Raw genomic sequence first — 22,932 nt, forward strand, 5'->3', positions numbered from 1 at the left:
GTCTCAGGACTGAAGACCACAACAACAACAACAACAATTATGTCTCATTCACACCTGCACCGGTTACATATCTTCCTTACCGCATCACGTGCCTCAGTGCCACCAGAAGCCATTCAGTCTCACGCTGGGTAGTACTCGTAATGTTTTGGCTCATCATTGAAGCTATTGTACAGCCCTTCCAGGTGCGAGGACTTACCCCATTCTGCTCGGCTGTGATTATGCAGTAACATTTTCGGCTTCAGAAGCATTGAATGACATTCAATTCTTCGTAGTGCCACTGCCTCTCAACCTAAATCGAAAATACGTTGTATTTCGTAATGTTATGAGTGCACCAAGACTCCGCCAGTGTGATATTAATCTGCAAAAAATGGTTCAAATGGCTCTGAGCACTATGGGACTTAATATCTGAGGTCATCAGTCCCCTAAAACTGAGAACTACTTAAACCTAACTAACCTAAGGACATCACACACATCCATGCCCGAGGCAGGATTCGAAGCTGCGGCCGTAGCAGTCGCGCGGTTCCGGACTGAAGCGCCTAGAACCGCTCGGACACCGCGGCCGGCATTAATCTGCAATGTCACAAGAAACCCAGGTGGTCAGCTTTATAAAATCTCTGTCAAACCAAACGTCTAAAATTTGGAAATGTATGACACACATTAAAAACAAAGTGCGAAGGTCATGAAACAAAAGAGATGTGTTCAAGCACTAATGACTGGTAAGTAGCACAGGCTTCAACATGTTTATCTTTCCCGTTATCTCTTTTAATTCCGAATCAGCTGTGCGCCAAGTCCCATTATCTCTTTTAATTTCAAGTATTGTTTATCATCTTTGGAAATTCCTTGTTTTAAATAGTGTAAATGGAGAAATATTCAGAATCTTTACTGGAATAAAGTGATATCCATAAGGCAGTGGTGTAAATTTTTATGCTCGAGTACAAATAGAACTTTTCGAAATTTCCAATGTACGAACAGTGTTCGCTTTAACCGTAGAGTGGCTTGACGGAAAAGAGAAAGCTTTACACGTGACAGAACAGTGCCAAAGTAGTGCTGGTCAGAAAACTTCGGAAACAGGAACAATGCAACGAAACATTTTTATTCATGAAATATAAGAAAAATGAAGAATAACGCTTTAATTTTATAAAGGTGGATTTAATTTCGATTTATTTGATGGGGAAAGGTTTGCTAGTTGTACTACGCTGTTTTAAATCTTTTTTTACCACATTTTCATCCTTAAGCAATTCATTAGTATCTCGAGGGTCATTCTGTAACTAATGCCCCCTGTTTTCTGTGCTGACTTTGAGTATCTGAGCCAAATTATGTAGATGTAGTACCACAAGCATCCGCCACAATTGGGTGGGGGGAGGGGAGGGGGGCTAGAAGTGATCACGCCAAACTCACCAAACCCCCCCCCCCCCCCGCCCACCCCGCTCCTCACCACCCTGGAGTCAGCAGTATAGAGTTTTTATTCATTCCACAGTAATCAACTTATAAAAATATCCAGTCGGTAACCATTAATTCTCTGTGGTTAAATTTTTTTTTGCTATCCACAAAATTTCGGCAACGGCCTTGCCGCAGTGGATACACCGGTTCCCGTGTGATCACCGAAGTTAAGTGCTGTCGGGCGTGGTCGGCACTTGGATGGGTGACCATCCAGGCCGCCATGCGCTGTTGCCATTTTTCGGGGTGCACTCAGCCTCGTGATGCCAATTGAGGAGCTACTCGACCAGTTAGTAGCGGCTTCGGTCAAGAATACCATCATAACGACCGGGAGAGCGGTGTGCTGACCCCACGCCCCTCCTATCCGCAGTCCGCAGCTCGTGGTCGTGCGGTAGCGTTCTCGCTTCCTGCGCCCGGGTTCCCCGGTTCGATTCCCGGCGGGGTCAGGGATTTTCTCTGCCTCGTGATGATCGGGTGTTGTGTGATGTCCTTAGGTTAGTTAGGTTTAAGTAGTTCTAAGTTCTAGTGGACTGATGACCATAGATGTTAAATCCCATTGTGCTCAGAGACATTTGAACATTTTCCTATCCGCATCCTCCACTGAGGATGACACGGCGGTCGGATGGTCCCGGTAGGCCACTCGTGGCCTGAAGACGGAGTGCTTTTATCCACAAAATTTACTACTTGAGAAATGACACGTCTCGAAATTGACGAACTCCTTCATATCAAAAATGGCAATTTTACAGTCTTGCCCCTCGCCTTGATAAATTTCTGTATATTCCTATTTAGTATTAATTTTTGAATCTATCAGCTAATTTCCTGACCATTTCTTTGTCCTGCGACTTACGCTGTCTGATCAAAAGTATTCGGACACGCTTATGCAACTCGATATTGATCATCAGATGTCACGAGAGGCGGACCCGCCAGTATGAAAGTAGGTGGAGGTTATTGCGTTGTCAGTAGGGGAGCAATAACAGCAGAATAGATCGGTCAGTGGCTTCGAAAATGGAGTAGTCATTGAATTCCACCTGAGTAACAGATTCATCAGGGATATTTCAACAGTTCTGAAGCTGTTCCCAACGACTGTTGGTGATGTAACTGTGAAGTAGAAACACGAAGGAACAATCACAATCAAACCAGCACCAGACGCGCCTCACATACTGTCGGACAGGATCCGCCGAGCACTGCGGAGAGTGGTTGTAAAAAAAATGGAGCGAAATCAGCGGATGGAGTCACCCGTGGATCCCAAAGTGCTGCCAGCAGTCGAGCCGGCACGATGACTGTGTGTAGGGAGTTAAAGTAATGGGGTACAATGGTCGACCGGCTCCTCATAAGCCACACACTCCTGTGTTCAGTACTAAGCAACGCCGGAGGTGGAGTACAGAGCGATGCCACTGGTCAGTGGATGACTGGAAACAAGTGATTTGGGGTAATGAATCAGGCTATAACGTGTGGTAGTCCGATGGCAGGGTCTAGGGTTGGTAAATGCATAGATAATTTGACCCGTCATCATATCTAGTGCTAGCAGTGAAGTGTTGCTGTATGGCATGTTTTTCATAGTTAGCGTGTGACCCCCTTATTACGCATAAGAAAATGCTAAATGTGGATGGATATATACATCATTCTGCACTGTGTACAGTAGGAGAACATTTCGGAGACAATGACTGTGTCAGCATGACAATGGACCCTGTCATAAAGCACCGTTCCCGAAATGGACTGGCCTGCCCAGAATCCCGACCTGAACTTAATGGAACACTTTTGGGATGAACTAGAATGTAGACTTCGCTCCAGACCGCAGCGTCCAAATGGGTATATGCTCTGGTTTTGGCTCTTCGGACCATTCCACCACAGACATTCAGATATCTTACTGAATGTGTCCCCAGCAGAGTTCAAGCTGTCATAAAGGTGAAGGATGGACACACTGTATATTAAGGGCCACTAATAGCGGTGCCTTTACTTCCTATCATATAGTGTTTAACACCAGCAGGGAAACGTCCGAAAATGGATTCTGGACAACGAGATGCTTGTTCAAACAAATTTCGGGCTTTCAGTCGGTCGTCGTTCAATACTTCGCACGATATTTCAACGGTGCACCTGCTAGTCATCATTCAAGCGCCTGAATCAGCTGCCCTGAAACCAACAGTTTTTTTTGGAGGAATGTGGACGACACTTTCATAGTGTGACCTCATGGAGAAGATAAATTAATGGAGTCTCTACATCACCTCAACTCCATTCATAGCAACATCCGGTTCACCATGGAAATAGAGAAAGATGGTTGTGTGCCTTTCTTGGATGTCCTGGTTCGAAGGAAGAATGATGGTTCTCTGCGGCATTCAGTTTACCGAAAACCCACTCGTACTGATTTGTACCTGCAAGCATCGTGTTGGCATCACCCATCGCAAACCATGAGTTTGTTTAAAACGCTTGTTCATAGAGCTCATACTGTCTCAGATCTAGGTAGCTTACCTCAAGAACTCGCCCATCTAAAGACAGCATTCAGCGAAAATGGGTATTCCATCCGGCAGATTAACAGGGCACTAACAGTTAAAACTAAGAAGCAGGAAGTGAATAAAGAGGAGAACATGCCGGAACAATCTTTAGCTTTTCTTCCTTTCGTTGGCAACACTTCGTTTAAAATAGCAAGAATCCTCCGAAAATTTCAGGTAAAAGTGGTTTTCCGCCCACCATCGAAGATTGCGGACCTCGTGGGATCAGTTAAGGACAATCTGTTACTACGAAAGGCCGGAATTTACAAGATACCGTGCCAATGTGGTATGGCTTACATAGGTCAAACCACACGCACCGTGAAAGAACGCTGCACTGAACATCAACGTTACACCCGCCTTTTGCAGCCAAGCAAGTCCGCTATTGCTGAACACTGTATTTCTACTGGACATTCAATGGAGTATGAGAAAACAATGATTTTGTCCACAGCAACGTCTTTCTGGGACTCCATTATTAAAGAATCCGTAGCAATACGACTGGCGAAAAATCTGTTAAACCGTGACGGCGGCTACCACCTGGACAGTGCACGGAATCCCATAATCTCCGCGATTTGTTCTAATCGAAGACGACAGAGTGCGTCGACGGCCGCGGCAAACAGCAACGCAGAGGGCGACTGAGTTCTGCTATTCCACCAGCGAGTGCGCTGCCGGCGGGCAGTGTGGTTCATCTATCAAGTTTTTGACGCATGCGCAGAATAGTTACAGTACGCTATATATTGCGGAACGGAGGACGTTCTCGCCAGTCTGCGACGACTCACCTGAAGATGATTGGCAGGTGTCCAGCTGAAATATTGTGCGAAGTATTGAACAACGACCGGCTGCAAGCATGAAATTTGTTTGAACAGTCAATTCACCGGGAAAATTTTAAAATTCACAACGAGATGCTTGTTAATCAGAGATGTCCCATTTAATTCCTCACTGATAAACAATCTGCTCTAATTGAAATCCGTGGACGCACGCTAAAGGTGTATGGTGAAGTTACAATAGTCATGGGCAATTTGAGGCTGTGGGTACTGGGTTTCAATAGTAGTGAAAAAAGTGTGCACGAGTCACGTCGAAGTCTACCATGCTCAGCTCACATTCTTCATAACGAACAGCAGTTTCGTCAGCTCAGCCGTGGTGATCGGCGGATTACGACCAAGGGATTTTGTGAGCAGCTAAATAAGATGTTACGCAACCTCAGTTATCGCAAAGTGTGTCGGAGAGAGGTTCACGGATGCTTACACAAGACCAAAACGTCTTCGAACGGAAACTTGTCGGAAACTGCTGCTGAAGATGACAACCTTCTGATCACCATCAGTAACAGAGATGAGACGTGGTGCCATCACTACGAGCCAAAATTCAAAAGACAGTCAAAGGGGTGACAACGTGCGAGTTCTCCAGCACAGAAGTAGTTCAAGACACGGTTATCTGCAGGCAAACTGATGCGCACTATCTTGAAGGGAAGCCAGGGTGAGGTTCTTCTGGATATCTTGGAGCCTAAAGCAACTGTCAGTTCAGAACGCTACAAGACGACATTGACCGTGTCGAAAGAATTTCTACTGTCAGGCCAGATAACATCTTGTAACTCGATAACGCGGAACTCCACAACAGTGTTGTAATCATGAAAGAACTCAATGCCAAATTTGGCTGGGCTGTCCCATCATATCTACCGCGTAGTCCTGATTTAGCATCTATAGACTTGCTTCTTTTCGGGCCTAAGAAAGATGGACTACGTGGCTACCATTTTCGAACCTCAGCCTCTAAGCTGCAAGACGGTGGTCAGCCTCGTCTGGTTCAGGTTTCTACGAGTGCGGCGTCTTGCGAAGAGACCATGAGGATAAAGTCAGAGAGATCAGAGCCCACACAGAGCCATACCGACAATCTTTCTTTCCACGACCAATACGAGACTGGAATAGAAGGGAGAACCGATAGAGGTACTCAAAGTACCCTACGCCACACTCCGTCAGGTGGCTTGCGGAGTATGGATGTAGATGTAGACGCTCTTGTCGATTGTCGGCAACACTGTAATAACGAATAGTGGTGATTATGTGGAAAAACGACAGTGTTTAGCTGAGATATTTTTCTATTTAAGTATGTTATTGTGCTTCCTGTATCTGCTGTAATTTTCGTGAAAATAAATGGAAGGCTTTAGCTTCGGAATGACCCTTGTCTTTTGTTATTTTAGCTGCTGATGCTAACAGCCTCCAGTGCCGTCCACCGTTGTATGACTTGTTGATGTTTTCTGTTTACTTAGGAACGACATGGTGATTCGGAGCATCGGGAACTCTCTCATGGTTATTCTGCCTGACCTCATCAGTAAGAAGATTACAAACTGGTTTGACCTCGTGCGCCCCTTAATTGCCTTCAGATTTGAAACTGTAAGCTCTTTCTACAAAGGTATTTTATTTCTGAGTGTTGGCAACCGTCAGTCTACGCACGTGGATCTGTCTCGGTAACTGTCATACGCCTGTGGTTCCGTTTCAGATCTTGAACCGCACAAACAATATTTTCGAGCTGGTCACCGTGGAACCGGTTCTGACGGAGCGGCCGTCGGACAGGAAGAAACACGAGATAATACTCAGCGACCAGTCCGATTCAGTCGACGAAAAAAAGCTTAGGCTGAAAGGTAAGGAAATTTAGTATTAATTGTAGTATATGAGTATTTTAATGAAAAGGCAAACACAGGAATTTTAGTATATAGCAAGGTACACGGGAGAACTTGTGTGGAGTTTAAAAAGTGGGAGAAGGGCGAAGGCAATTTGAAACTATGAAAGAGAAGCGCGAGGAGTGTCTGGATTTGGGATACATCGTCTCCGACTCCGAAAGGTCGTGACTCCGACTGAGATTCCATCTACGACTCGACAGTTTTGTAAAGGTCTTACGGAAGGTGAAGGTTCAAAGTCTGAACCTCAAATATCAAAAATAAAACTGCAGTAATAACGCTGCCAACAACATAACATGAGTGGTCAAAGGACCTTGCTGCCTAATGATGTGCCTCGGTCCAGAGCGAACGAATGCTGCTGTTCACGTATCTAGGCTTGCCAGATTACACTGCCAAAATTACTGAACAGTGCCCGGCGGAAGAATCTGCTGAGCTGAGAGTGAGCACAATAAAACGCTGAATATTAAAACTGTATTGATTACCAATAGTTACAGGTTTCTTCGAATTTTTGTTAACCTTAATTTTTTGATAAAAATCGTTGCATGTCGCACACTTCAGATTGCAACGAATTTACACTCAATTTGTTTCTAACGACTGATTCATGTGATTGAAGACTCTTTCCACATATACATTAGCGCAAGGAACTGCCATTGTCCTTCTGATATTTTTGTATGTTAGGCATTTAAAAACATTTTCCACGATATGTAGAAGCTTGACTTTGTAATTGTTTTATGTAGTATACGCATCTCTTCGAATAAACCGTCAAATTAGTGTCATGAATGGAATTCCAAAAATATCGAACCACTCATACATCGGTACCAAATGCCGAATACCGGACTGACATACCGAACTGTTCGGTGAAAAACCGAACAACAGGCAACTCAGGCTGTACCTGATTTGGACTGATTTACTGAAATTTCACATTTTTATGCTCATGATACAGAACAAAGTTTTTCAGTAGCATTGTTAAAGTATAAGTACAGTAAGACTACTATATTTTATACATTGTAGGAGTCTCTTAGCAAGACCGAAGATTCTGGCGCGTCTGTCCATAAACGACCAACGATAGAACTGTTGAGAGTTAACTTAGCAGAAACTACTGATACTAGCGCTAACTCTATAACTATGTCAACACAGGAAGAAGCAAGGTCCAGTATTTGTTACCAAATATTTTAAAGAGCTGCAAGGATGACGATATTAACGATAAATCTAGAGCTACGGAAAAGCTTGTCGATAAATTCGCTTTAAGGAAAGGCTTAGTCAATAAGAGTACAACAGGTAAAATCATATTCTAGTGTCTGGGAATCCACTGTTGTTATAGAAAACAAACACAAATATCTAAATATTCCATCCTACAATACGAAAGTAATTGCCTCTGTCGATGGGTTCACTGCCAAGAGAGATACGTTTTAGTGGAACTGCGTAACACACCACAGTTTAATAAACAGCTTAAAAGTATGTGAAGCCCCACAGTTAGTCTTCATTAAATACAACTTACTGTTTTACAATTTCAGGATTTGATTTAGCTCATTCCTGATGGATCTTGAAACTGCTGAATAATTATTATTATTATTCTTACAACTTGTTTTGTTATACAAATAAATAAACTTTAAATTTTACGCAGTGCTGTTGTAAGCCCGAAATGGTAATTACGTAAATACCATCTCCGATTCCGACACTACATTTGCGTACTTCGATTCCACTAAAATCACCCCCATTATTTGGGTGGACTCTAGATTACTCAGCTGGTAATGACTTTGCTCACGAAACGCAAGGGTCCGAAATACATGGTTTTAGTGTCAGATTGTTTCAGAAAATAACGAGATTTTACTTGATGTTTACGCGTAGTGGACAATAGCACACAGCCGTTTTCGAATTTCGATGCGTACCGGTAGACGTTTCAGCTTCCTTCACGAGGCATAACACTATCTTCTCACAACCAAACAACATTCAAATGTGTTTTCTGTATCATCAAGCAACTACGCAATCTTTCGTTATATATGACTAAAGATTGTAGTACTCCCAGAGATTACATTGAAATAGAAATAATTTGCATATCCAAGCATGCAGCACATTTCACGCCAATCTGATGTTTGTTGCAGTTCTAATGGCCAGATGCGTATTTCCAGCATTTGCTTAATAATTTATTACGGTCGAATCAATGCCTAAGCCGGTCTGCCAAACACATCCCATTAAAAATATTTTTAAATTCTTTTATAACATTTGATCCTCAGCAACTATTGCTTTAACTTATTACAGAGTAAACCTGTTTGATTACGTCTATTTGAGAAGCCTATTCATATGGAAACTGGCGTCTATAACATCGCATATCAAATAACGAATCTCCAACTTGGCACATCACACAAAAGCATTTCAAGCAACGCTGTTCAGCATAATGTGTTATTCACAAAATATCGCTGTGCACCTCAAGTTTGCTTTCTCTATCTGCTTATCTTACATAATTATACACTGAAGCGCCAAAGAAACTGGTATAGGCATGCGTATTCAAATACAGAGATATGTAAACAGGCAGAATACGGCGCTGAGGTCGTCAACGTCTATGTAAGACAACAAGTGTCTGGCGCAGTTGTTTAGATCGGTTACTGCTGCTACAATGACAGGTTATCTAGATTTAAGTGAGTTTCAACGTGGTGTTACAGTCGGCGCACGAGCGATGCGACACAGCATCTCCGAGGTAGCGATGAAGTGGGGATTCCCCGTACGATCATTTCACAAGTGTACCGTGAATATGAGGAATCCAATCAAATCTCCGACATCGCTGCGGCCAGAAAAATATGCGTATGCAGTTGAAGTGATATGAGACCCCTGATATCTCTAGATATGACACTGACAGGTGACCCGACGTAAGCATCCTGTTTGATCACCTGCATTCATTCACGCCCATTGTGCATTCCGACGGACTTGGGCAACTCCAGCAGGACAATGCGATACCTCACACGTCTAGAACTACTACAGAGTGGCTCCAGGAACACTCTTCTGAGTTTAAACTTTTCCGCTGGCCACCGAACTCCCCAGGCATCAACATTATTAAGCACATCTGGGATGCCTTGCAACGTGCTGTTCAGAAGAGATTTTCACCCCCTCGTACTCTTACGGATTTATGGACAGTCTTGCAAGATTCATGGTGTCACTTCCCTCCAACACTACTTCAAGCATCAGTCGAATCCATGCCACGTCGTGTTGCGGCACATCTACGTTCTCGCGGGAGCCCTACGCGACGTCAGGCAGGTGTAAAAGTTTCTTTGGCTTTTCAGTGTATATTACAAATGCGAAAGTTTGTGAGTGTGTGTGTTAGAATTTTTGTTACTCCTTGAAACTGAAACGGCTGGACGGATTTGGATGAAGTCTGGAATGGTGACGGCTTATACGCTGACACGGAGCACCTAATATATCAAAGGGATAGGGAGTGGGATTGAAAAACAAGCGCAGCCCATAAGCACGAATACCCATGCTTATTTACCCAGTATTTGAGAGTGGGAGCACTTAATGAGTTGCAACAACTTTACATGTAATATCAGATCCTTACGAAACTTTTCTTTGCCGACAACCCCTGCAAAAAGGTGAAAGGGAAAAAGTTTGTCGTTTGCCACATTTTCGCCTTTCATGCAGTAAAACTGCCGCATGAAGCACGACGTATTAGTTTATACTTCTTTACTACTAACTGTATTCGTGATACGTTTTGCAGACAGTTTTCATATATTCCACTGAATGTACCAGCACAATTATATCATTCTATGACACATAGGTCAACATACAGGGCGCCATAAACACTGAGATGTGTGAAATATTTCCTAGTAAATATTTGCTAGTAACTCTACTCACAACACATTTCACAGAAAGTATGCACGTATAGCACTGGATGAACCTGCAAAATTACATCGTTGTGCGATACACGGTTCGGGAGAGACGACGTCATAAACGTTGCGCTGCGTGAAAGGTGAAATATGTGTACAAATACCTTTGAAATATGTTCATATCTGTGAAACAGATTTGACATATGCATATCCGGGAAAAACTCACCGTAAACGATTTCAACCAAATTTTGTAGAAATACACTTCAAACAGAATTTTTAAAAAATAAATAAAGAAAACGACGCAACAGTAAGGAATTATCCAAATGAGACGGAAATCGGTAGATGTAACGCACATGAATAGACAAACAAATAATTAAAATTTCATAAAATTGGATGATTTACTGAAGAGAAATAGCCTCACAAATTGATCAAGCCAATAACGCGTTGGTCCACCTCTGGCCCTTATGCAAACAGTTATTCGGCTTTTTATTAATTGACAGAGCTTCTGGCTCTCCTCCTGATAGATATCGCACGAAATTCTGTCCAACTAGCGCCTTAGATCGTCAAAATCCCCAGATGGCTGGACGGCATTGCGCATAATGCTCCAAACGCTCCCCAGCTGGGGAGAGATCCTTGTTGGCCAAGTTATGGCTTGGCAACCACGAAAGGAAGCACTAGGAACTCTCGTCGCATTATCTTCAGGAACGTAAGCCCACGATTGCTTGCCATGAAAGGCAACGAAACGGGGCATGGAATATCATCGACACACCTCTGTGCTATAATGGTGCCGCAGATGACAACAAAAGGGGTTCTGCTATGAAAAGAAATGGCACCCAGACCATTACTTCTACTTATCAGGGCATATGGCGGGTGACAGTGAGGTTGGTATCCCAGCGCTGTCCATGTCTTCGACCTGGAATCTCATTGACTGGAGCAGAATTGTCTTCAGTGATGAGGCCCATTTCGAAATGAGCCACGATAACCGGAGAAAACGCGTTTGGAGAGGCCCTGTACAGCAGCGGGGTACTAACCTTAATCTGTCGCATCCTTACAGCAACCTTAGCTGTTTAGTCCCCCTTAAACATCCCAACAACCACCACCTTACAGCATTGCAGTACGTCGACAATATTCTATGCCCCGTTTTATTGCCCTTCATGGCAAGTCATCCTGGGCTTGTATTTCAGCAAAATAATAATCGCCTGCAAACGAGAATTTCTACTGCTTGTCTTCGCCTTGGCAAACTCTTTCTTGACAAGCAACGTCACCGGTCCTCTTCCCGATTGAGAACGTTTGGAGCATTATGGGCAGGGACCTCCAACCTTCTGGGCAGTATGACGACCTAACGCACCAATTGGACAGAATTTGGCATATCGCTCTGGATGACATCCAACAAGTCCATCAATCAATGCCAAGCCGAATAACTGCTTGCGTAAGGGCCAGAGGAGGCCAATGGGTTGGTGACTTGCTCAATTTGTGAATCTCTTTCTCTTAAACTGTAATCATTTGTTTGTCTGTATATGTACGTAATACCTACCGATTTCCGTCCCATTATGACAATTCCTTCGTGATGCGTCGCGTCATCATCATTATTATTATTAATATTGTTATTATAAGGGTCGACAAAAACTTTCCGTTTGAGGGAGTTGGATATGCAACGTAACGTGACTCCGACGCAGCCACGTAAGTACCGACATTTATGCAAGAGATTAGTTGCCATTCATGTCTTTTCGACGTGCGTGTGGTAAATGCGGAACTGTGGACTATGGCGACGTTATTAGCAAATGCGTCCAAACAGGACCAACGTGCTGTTACTCTTGCCTTGGTTGCCGAAGGACAAACACCGATAGACATGCATTAGAGAGTGAATAATGTGCATGGGGCAGCATGACTGTCGCAAACCACAGTTATGGAGTGGCGTGCCAATTCCATGCTGCTTCATGATAACCCATGTCCCCAAGTTACACCAGCTCAAGCGGGAGACACTCGAGCACCCGGCCTATAGTTCTGATCTCACCCCCAGTTTCTATTGGAGGAGGATGTGCACCATCTTCACATAGTGTTTTACCAAACTGATATCTCCAACCTGGAGCATCGGTGGGATGATTGCCTCGATACTCACTGTGATTTTGACTGATTGGCATACCGATCCTTGACTGTACGGTCTTCGAAAAGAAACTTTTGATCGCCCTTTACAGTTACGATCTGAAAAGAAATACTGTGGAGGTAAGAGCCACCGTCCTCCTTTTAGAGTGAGGATGATAACGTGGAGAGAGAAGGGGGAGGTGGAGATGGACACTCGACTGCTGCAACGCTCAATTTTTGACCAGTTACGGCTCGTCTGCTGAAGTGGAGACCGAGCCACCCCTGTCCGGCCTCATACGGCTCTGCTCGGCCACGTACTCCGTCAATGTCTTATGTCCGGACTCCGGAGCATAGAGAATATATACATCTACGGAATGAGCATAGCCTACTGCGCATTTTCTCTACATCAAAGCGGGCTTGTCACGTGATTTTGGGACGACGCCGTTCTCTACAATTTGCAGTAATAGCAAAACTTGAAGATTACGCGTAAACATCCGAAGCAACGACAATACTGCATCATAGCTGTTACTAAAACTCAGACGTACATAAACGTTTCTACACGTCTGAGTTTTAGTAACAGCTATGGTATTGTCGTTGCTGCGGATGTACACGGAAGTATGCAAAGGAGAATCATTTAGTTTTCGTAAGTACGTACAACAAACGTATACTCGTAATTTCGTAACGATATGAGGCACTTTATATGTTGAAAAATATCGAGACACAGTATTACAAAGTCTTATTTATATGCATAATTTCTGTGATCTTATGGCCATTGTGTTCGGGAGAAAATTGCTGGATAAATTTGCAAGTATGTTTGAGTAAACTGCCAGTCACTGAATATACGTGGGCCTTAATTTCATACGCAGATAAAATTTATACATAACAGTCTGATTAATTTTCTCCAATTTATGCAGGTTCTCCAACCCTTATCAGTACATCTAACAATTTCTGCGTGAGACAGTTCCCTATATAGTAACATTGTAATGTAACTAATTAAAACAGATTCGACAATATGAATCAGTGCAATAGAACACGTAAAAAGATATTGTTGCCTGTCAATTCTTTTATTACTCCAAAATTCGAACCCAGATCTTGTATTTTTTTGTGCATAGTGTGTGATTTTTCTTTTCTAATGGGATGATGAAAATTGTTAGACGCTTTACTTGTTTATAAAAGTCAGAGGCTTGAATGAGGGGAAAACTGTAAATAATAACGGACAAGCAGTTGGTGCAAATCGCGTACGGTATTTACTGTAATAATTTCATGGTTCCAAATGCATTGTTTTTTCGTGACGCTTCGGCGCCGTCTACAATGTCAATGTAGTATAATTAATTAGAACAGAGATTCAACAACATGGATAAGTGCAATGTAAAACGAAAAAAAAATGTTGGCTGTCACCTCCTATCCCGTTACCGAAAAAACGTAAATAAAGTGGAAAGAAAGTGGGAACTTAGATACGGTACTGTGGCGAAAAAGCGCAATACCATTGCTCTTCACTTCAGTTCCTGGTGTCAACTGTTAAAGTGTAAAAGGTTTAACAGTACTTCTAAGCGAAGTAATAGCACTCAAAATACGGGCTAAAAAGCAGGAGATTTTGCGGACACAATTGTAGCTCTATGCATCCGAATGCTCTTTCCATAGACATGTTTGGTCTACGCTCCGGACATGCGAATAACCGAGCGTGACCGGTCATCACTGACATCTCACTTCACTTCGACTCGTCGCACTGCACAAAACGCCTCGCTCTGTCATCCTTCCTCTCTCTCTCTCTCTCTCTCTCTCTCTCTCTCTCTCTCTCTCTCCACAAAATTAACGTGTCCAAGAACTGTTACGTGACACAATTAACTTGATACAGCATGTATAAAATAATTCGATGTTGAGTATAAGCACAAAAAAGATTCATTTCCAAATGGATTTACGCTGCTTGTCAATAACAGGAAACTACGTACACATTTAATATACACTATTCCGCAACTTTAGGACATGACTGCATCTGTACAGAAAATATATGAAGAACATTACATAATCATGGCTGTAACTACTCACAATTTTTGCTTGAAGTAAATTTATAGTTACTGTTGATCAGCAGTGGATGATCACTCACGCACTCTGGAGTTAATTGACCGTGCAGATTTGTTAATAACATGCCAGCTTTACTTAAGCACCATTCACTAGGCGTGACTGTCGCTGGAATATATAAAATACGCCTTGTAACTGCATCCATCCCTGGAAGAATGTGTCTGTTCCAGCACCACTTTAGCACGTAATCGTCATCTCCACCGTGTATTCATATATAGAGACCTACTTCGTCTGCAGCGGAGAACTTGTTATTGTCGCAGTTGTTGAAACGATCCCTCTTTCTGGATGGCGATGACATTGTACCTGACGGCTCTATCTTCACAAACACCAGAGAGAGAAGTGACACAGAACTGCACGAAGGTGTACCTGGAAAAAATATATTTTACGTTGATAAAACAGTACGCAATGAAACAATGTGCACTGACTATACACGAACAATTACGTTAATGATTGTACGTTGTACCTGTATAACTAGCACACTTTTGTCACACACTCCTTAGAATTTCCTGTTTATCATTTGTGTCAAGCATATGACCATAGGAACGTAGCAATTTTATGGTTGAAGATCATTAAGACCTTCTCACGTACAAAAGTCAGGGCTCGATTTTTAATCCCTTGTATCTCGTATTAAAAAGTACATATCAGTTAGAATACATCAATTACGTTAGTTAATTATAAGTCTATCCTTTCTACGTATCATGATGAAACAGTACTTGCAACTGCAGTACTGTAACACACTTCACATGATTTGAGGTCATTTTCGTTGACACGGTAGATCCGTGCATTTTTCAGTATCACCTGATGATGGTCAGACGACTGAAACTGGCTGTACAAATAAAGAATTTTACGAGCAGCTCAGAGCGGTAATACGAGGGTGGTTTGAAAAGTTATCGGAATCGCCACGAGAGGTGAGCGGTAGCACAACGAGTTGATCACGTGATATTCATTGGACTGTTGCCTGTAACGCGTGCCACATCAGTGCTCTTGGAAGAGTGCTGTTGCGGTGACGTGCCTTTGTTGTTGCTCCCGCGTAGTGATTTGCGAAGATGGAAAAAAATCTAGATTCGAGTAGTGATTGCGTACTTCGTAAAGAAAGGTATGAAAGCAATGGACATTCATGTCGATTTCCAGAATACACTGGGGGACTCTGCACCTTCATATTCAACTGTTTCCAAGTGGACAAATGAATTTAAATTTGGTCGGGAGAGCTTAGATGCTGATCCGCGCAGTGGTCGGCCAAGATGTGTCACTACTCCAGAAATCATGGCAAAAGTGCACAAAATGGTCATGGAGGATCGCCGACTGAAAGTGCATGAAATTGCTCACGCTTGCCAGATGTCATCTGAAAGGGTATATCACATTTTAACTGAAGAATTAGGGATGAAAAAATTATCTGTAAGAAGGGTGCCACGACTCTTTCTGGATCAAAAACATGTGCTGTCGCCATGGCAAAATTACACAAACTAAGGTATGAATCATTGCCACACCCGCCTTATTCATCTGATATGGCTCCGTCAGGCATCCATCTCTTCCCAAAACTGAAAATTTTGCTTGGTAGACGAAGATTCACTTGAAACGAAGAATCGATAGCCGAAGTTGACAAGTATTTTGTAGGCCTGGAGGAAACTCATTTTCGAGATGGGATCAAGGCACTGGAACATCGTTGGACCAAGTGCAATAATCTACAAGGAGACTATATCGAAAAATAAAAAAAGTTTCAGTGATATAAGTACTTTTTTTTACTCCGTTCCGAGAACTTTTCAGACCGCCCTCGTATGACATTTTTCAAATATATATGAGCTGTGGGGCAAAACCTACTGAAAATACATAATCTCTTATGTTTCTTTTTTAAGATTTACTCCCATCTTCTAGACGCCTGAAAATTAAATTATAAATGAAACATTATTCACAAGAGGCCAATCCGTATTTATGTAATGCGCTGCAAGCATCAGATAATGCGCGTGATTGAGCGAATCAGTCCACGTATCAACTGTTGCAGCACATGTTTCATTAATAACGTCCTTAATAATAGGAGATATTATTCTGATTCAAATTGCATCAACCTGTTTTATGGCATGTCTCCTCCTAGAACAGGGCTGTGCATCTAGAGGGATGTACATCTAGACCTCCTTAGCTTAAGTCTCATGCATCTGGCACACAACGCAACACACTTCGCTGTTATACTTGTTATATTAATGCCGATATAACTGAAGGAGCTGTGTCAATGTGGGATTTCGTACAACTGTGTTTTTTTAAGTGAATTGTTTCCGACTGGGAACACAACAGTCCAGAGCAGTCCTGTGAGATACATACCCAGTGGACTTGCTGTTTTCGTCTACAGCCAACAGAAATTTATTCTGTACTTTGTTTTTTACCCCTCACATTTCTTCAGTGTCTGTGCATTGCTTTCATTCTTACTGCACTGGCTTCCTCACGTTGCATGATTACAGACAAACACACCACGAATGAGAAGTCTATGCTGGCAGCAGCTGCACATCAACACACGTTTACCATATTGGGCAGACATACCTAGGATTCGATCATGGTGTCTTTGCTCGGCCACAATAGCTGGTGTGGGCAGCCCATTTAGTTAGTAAATACATACCCGGGCAATGCCAGGTACTCAGCTATCTCTACATATATGCTGAGAACGACAAGTCTCGGAACGTTGCCAGCATAGATATATTGTAGTAGCAACAACATTTTTTGTACTGTAAATTACTGTTTAGCCATTGGTAACACCGCGGAGTGTAGTTAGTAACATCCATAAGATTTAATGCATCTCAACGTTCAGTGGCCTCCAAGTTATTTTTACCTCTGCACTTTCATGCATATTTAAATTTTTGGGTATGAATTTTATTTTCCGACCAGTTTAAGCTAATTGTCTGTCTAATCAGTACATTCTTAATTTTCTCACGCCATTTTAGTAGTACTGCCTATGATGACTCTTCATGGAGTATCCTTCAGTGACTGGCTACAGTTTTTAGCTGCCTGGGTTTTACTGACTTCAGCTACTGTCACGAGAATTTTCGACCACGACGACAAGGCCACAAACGCTGGAGCTGCTCATTCCACAATATTTTACGTGACTTTCCAGTGCAACAAGGGACTAATAACCAAGATGTTTAGTCCCTTTAAACGCATAATCATCATCAGGAAAAATATCACATGCAGCAACAATCTGATACCTACAATTACGAAACCAACGACCGTTGTAATTTTTTATGATACGAAAGCAAGTACTTTCATTCTAAGCGTGTTTAGATTGGTTATACAGTTCGGGGCGCTCGCTAGTCAGTAGAAGATAGCACTGTCTTCGCTTATGGCTGGTTTCAGCATCGCCACATCAGTTTACTCTTGAGTTCGAGGTATGCTGTTGTGAAGAAATTAAGGCTACCCCACTTTACGTTTGTACAAATGAATAACAGTATACTGTAATCCGGTTTTTGAGGTCTAATGGTGTACCAGGAGCAAAAGGCACAATACCGCGGCAATGTTCTACCGTGGCGAAGTGTTTGCCAGTGGACTAAACAATTCAGAAGCGGCCAAATAAGCGTGAAGGACGAGTAAAGATCAAGGCATGCACTGCCTTCCAACAATGATGGAGCAAATCTGTCACGGGGCTTTGGAAAACCGACGAGTGACTGTTGATGAAGAAGCAAACAAAATGCACGTTTGTTATCGTTCTGCATATGATGTCATCCATAACGAGTTCAAATATACTGAAGTCTGCGCAAGATGCGTCCAAAAACAACTCAGTGAAGAGCATAATCAAAGTCGTATGAGAATCTGTCAGCAGCTACTGGACTGACATGCTAATGGAGAGGAAATGTTTCTGAAACGAATCATCACTGAAGATGAAACATGGGTTTAAACTTTGAACCAGAGAGCAAATGCTATCCTGCAGAATGGAAACACACCGGATCTTCTTCCAAAATGCAGTTCAAGAGTCAACCTTTCGCGGCTCAAGATATTTGGGGCATACAAGATCCAACTCTGGAAACGAGGTCAACAGTAAACAAACGTTACAGTGATAAGTTTTGCACGCATTGAGCAAATATTTCAACGCTACATTTAACAGGGCACCAAATCTCTAAAAACCTATCGATTTCAATTCTTAAGGATGGAATCAACAGCCGTAAGTAAGTATAAAATCATTGTGTAACATAAAATTAATAATAATAGTCCATGCGATAACAATAAATTAATCATTTTTGCGTAAATGAACGGAAAATTACAACGGAAAATTTTAAACACGAAGAGAAAAGTTTATAAATTCTTCAGAGTTCAACGAACATACTGCATCTAGCTGCAACTGTGTCATTGGTACGAATTCTTGCAACGTAAAATATAGTTTGCTGAATTTCGTACATCAACGAAGCGGAATGTTGCTCTTTTCCTTGAATTTATCTGTGGTCTTCATCGTATTTCGAGTTCTAAGATACGTAATTCACTTTTATGAATATAGGCCTACTCTTCTACTTTACAAATAATATTGTGGAATGAATAATAGTAACGAGGTTAAATATGGAATTATCCACCTACATCGATATTATATTTTCCAAAACAATGGAAGCCTTTTTTACGCTTATTATTAATATCCTATCAATTTATTTCAAGTTTGCGCCAATTGCCTCGAAAAAACTGTAAGTCGTTGCTCCCAGAAGTAGTTTACTTGCGTCACGTATACCAGCAAGTACAGTAAGCTCCAGCGATTCAAAAGTTGAATCAACTGGTTGGGGAATCACCTTTTTCTTCGGATGATGATCTATAAACTTTGAATCAACCGACAGTCTGTTTTATTGTATTATACAACGTATGGACATATTTTGTATTTTCTCTATAAAATTTTTTTGTGTTTCAAATTCTGATTTCAGATACATAATCAGTGATCCAGACCGAGCACTTACTTTCAGCCGAATTTATAACGTTTTCGACTCTTCGCCAGCTTTTTTGGATTTGGCCCCACTGTACGTCCGTTGAAGAGGAAGACAAGAGTTGCATATGTGCTTCTTTCACGGCCTAAAAACTCTTTTTTTCTAAGAGTATTAGAAACTATGTGCAACGATGCATCAAATGCACTGAAAATTAAGATAGCTGTGTAGTACGAGGTGCATTCAAGTCCTAAGGCCTCCGATTTTTTTTTCTAATTGGCTACTCACCCGAAATCGATGAAACTGGCGTTACTTCTCGACGTAATCACCTGCAGACGTACACATTTTTCACAACGCTGACGCCATGATTCCATGGCAGCGGCGAAGGCTTCTTTAGGAGTCTGTTTTGACCAATGGAAAATCGCTGAGGCAATAGCAGCACGGCTGGTGAATGTGCGGCCACAGAGAGTGTCTTTCATTGTTTGAAAAAGCCAAAAGTCACTAGGAGACAGGTCAGGTGAGTAGGGAGCATGAGGAATCACTTCAAAGTTGTTATCACGAAGAAACTGTTGCGTAACGTTAGCTCGATGTGCGGTTGCATTGTCTTGGTGAAACAGCACACGTGCAGCCCTTCCCGGACGTTTTTGTTGCAGTGCAGGAAGGAATTTGTTCTTCAAAACATTTTCGTAGGATGCACCTGTTACCGTAGTGCCCTTTGGAACGCAATGTGTAAGGATTACGCCCTCGCTGTCCCAGAACATGGACGCCATCATTTTTTCAGCACTGGCGGTTACCCGAAATTCTTTTGGTGGCGGTGAATCTGTGTGCTTCCATTGAGCTGACTGGCGCTTCGTTTCTGGATTGAAAAATGGCATCCACGTCTCATCCATTGTCACAACCGACGAAAAGAAAGTCCCATTCATGCTGTCGTTGCACGTCAACATTGCTTGGCAACATGCCACACGGGCAGCCATGTGGTCGTCCGTCAGCATTCGTGGCACCCACCTGGATGACACTTTTCGCATTTTCAGGTCGTCATGCAGGATTGTGTGCACAGAACCCACAGAAATGCCAACTCTGGAGGCGATCTGTTCAACAGTCATTCGGCGATCCCCCAAAACAATTCTCTCCACTTTCTCAATCATGTCTTCAGACCGGCTTGTGCGAGCCCGAGGTTGTTTCGGTTTGTTGCCACACGATGTTCTGCCTTCATTAAACTGTCGCACCCACAAACGCACTTTCGACACATCCATAACTCCATCACCACATGTCTCCTTCAACTGTCGATGAATTTCAATTGGTTTCACACCACGCAAATTCAGAAAACGAATGATTGCACACTGTTCAAGTAAGGAAAACGTCGCCATTTTAAGTATTTAAAACAGTTCTCATTCTCGCCGCTGGCGGTAAAATTCCATCTGCCGTACGGTGCTGCCATCTCTGGGACGTATTGACAATGAACGCGGCCTCATTTTAAAACAATGCGCATGTTTCTATCTTTTTCCAGTCCAGAGAAAAAAAAATCGGAGGCCTTAGAAGTTGAATGCACCTCGTAAAAATAGGTCACCATTACCTTTGTTGGTGTAATAAATTAGAAAAATGTCGTGCAAATACTTTTGTCCTCTTACAAAGTTTATGTGTGTGTGTGTGTGTGTGTGTGTGTGTGTGTGTGTGTGTGTGTGTTTACACCATCGCCCTTGTTGCAGGGCAAATGATATACATGGACAGCTGGCAAATGATGATGTACCTGGGAACGCCGGTGATGCCCGACCTCAATTCCCTCATTACTACGGGGCTCTACATCAATGATCTCTCAATGCATGACTTCAGCAGGTAAGCCATAGTGTCATCATACGCCACAAACTGTTAGTTTAATTTGATTTACAGTACATACCGCATAAACTACATCTATATCTATGCTCTTCAATGGCAGAGAGTATTTCCCATTCTCCTTGTTTCATTCGCGCATGGAGCTCGCTCTACCTTGTCTAATCTTAACTTCGGTGTCTCTACTTGTATGATTCGTAGGGGTTTGTAGTATATTCCTCACTTAACACCAGTTGCTGAAACTTTTTAAGTTGTCTTTCGTGGGACAGTTGGCGTTTCTCTTCAAGTATCTGGCAGTTCAAGTTTTCCAATATCCCTGTGGCTCTCTCCAGTGATCAAACAAACCTGTGACCACTAGTGCTGCACTTATTTGTCTACGTTCACTATCCCCTGTTAGTCTCACACGCTAGAACTGGATTCTGGAATGGTCTGCACACGGCTTTTGCAAGCAATTTCCTGTATATAGTGACTGAATTTTACCAGTACCATACTAACGAAATGAAATTTGCCACTTGCTATGATCTATGTGATCAGCTCATCTCATGTATCTATAAATTCCTGTACCCAGGTATTTATATTAACTGGCTGATTCGAACTGTAACTTACTGATATTGTAGTTGTAGAAACTATGTATCTACGTTTTGTGGCAGCTGTAGTCTCTTATTTCTGAACATTTAAATAAAGTTGCCAGTCTTTGATAGCCTTGCAGTCTTATCAACATCTGACTGTGAAAGCTAATTATGTAGCTTTTTTTAGACAACACTATATTATACTCGTAGATAACTAACTAACGAGAAAGAAACTGCGACGCCAAGAAAAAGTTGTGCTAAGTAAACGAAAGTTGGTAGACGTGTTTTTGCATCTTAAATATGATGTCTATTCAAATTTCGCGGCAGTCGCATAAGTGTGGCGCTAATAGCGCCACTATGAGGATGCAGATCAGGTTTGTTTTAAATACTCGCTGTAACAGTTGTGAGCGTTAGTTACCTCTGAGACTGGACGTGGTGAGTTGATGTTAGTCAAGCATACCTTTAAGGCAACAAAGATGCGATTATCAACATCTTAATAAGTTTGAATGAGGTCTTGTGATAGGGCTGCCAGAAGCTGCATGTTCCTTTCGCAACACAATAGGAAGACTTGGCACGAATTCAGCCACCCTACATGACTGCTGGCAGCGGTGTTCACGAGGGAGTCGCAAGAAAAACGGCCATGTGGGACTACCGAGAGAGAAGACTATCGTGTTAGATGTATGCTGGCCGCGGTGGTCTAGCGGTTCTGGGCGCTCAGTCCGGAACCGCGTGACTGCTACGGTCGCAGGTTCGAATCCTGCCTCGGGCATGGATGTGTGTGATGTCCTTAGGTTAGTTAGGTTTAAGTAGTTCTAAGTTCTAGGGGACTGATGACCACAGATGTTAAGTCCCATAGTGCTCACAGCCATTTGAACCATTTGAACCTAGATGTATGGCTCTGGCCCATTGTACTGCTTCTGCAGCAGCAATTTGGGCAGCATTTGGTACCACAGTGACACAACGAACTGTTTCATATCGGTTACATCATGGGGCAGCTCCGAGCCAGACGCTCTGTACAATACATTCCACTGACCCCAAACCACCGCCATTTGCGACTTCAGTGGTGCCAAGTAAGACCTTGTTGGAGGACAGAGTGGAGGT

The 22,932-nt window shown here is 42.7% G+C and overlaps 1 protein-coding gene and 1 pseudogene across 2 annotated transcripts in view; both read left to right on the plus strand.

Moving 5' to 3' along the window:
• The window catches only part of LOC126412787 (soluble guanylate cyclase 88E), a 122,460-nt gene that overhangs the window by 45,034 nt on the left and 54,494 nt on the right, over nucleotides 1-22,932 (plus strand). For both annotated transcript variants that reach the window (XM_050082561.1, XM_050082562.1), the window contains exons 5-7: nucleotides 6,178-6,301; nucleotides 6,408-6,549; nucleotides 21,142-21,268. In XM_050082561.1, the coding sequence (XP_049938518.1) occupies nucleotides 6,178-6,301; nucleotides 6,408-6,549; nucleotides 21,142-21,268 (393 nt within the window). The remainder of the gene's footprint in view (nucleotides 1-6,177; nucleotides 6,302-6,407; nucleotides 6,550-21,141; nucleotides 21,269-22,932) is intronic.
• On the plus strand, nucleotides 1,557-1,674 carry LOC126413428 (5S ribosomal RNA; annotated as a pseudogene).

The sequence above is a fragment of the Schistocerca serialis genome, chromosome 7, assembly GCF_023864345.2.
Source record: "Schistocerca serialis cubense isolate TAMUIC-IGC-003099 chromosome 7, iqSchSeri2.2, whole genome shotgun sequence".
Classification (NCBI taxonomy): Eukaryota; Metazoa; Arthropoda; class Insecta; order Orthoptera; family Acrididae; genus Schistocerca; species Schistocerca serialis.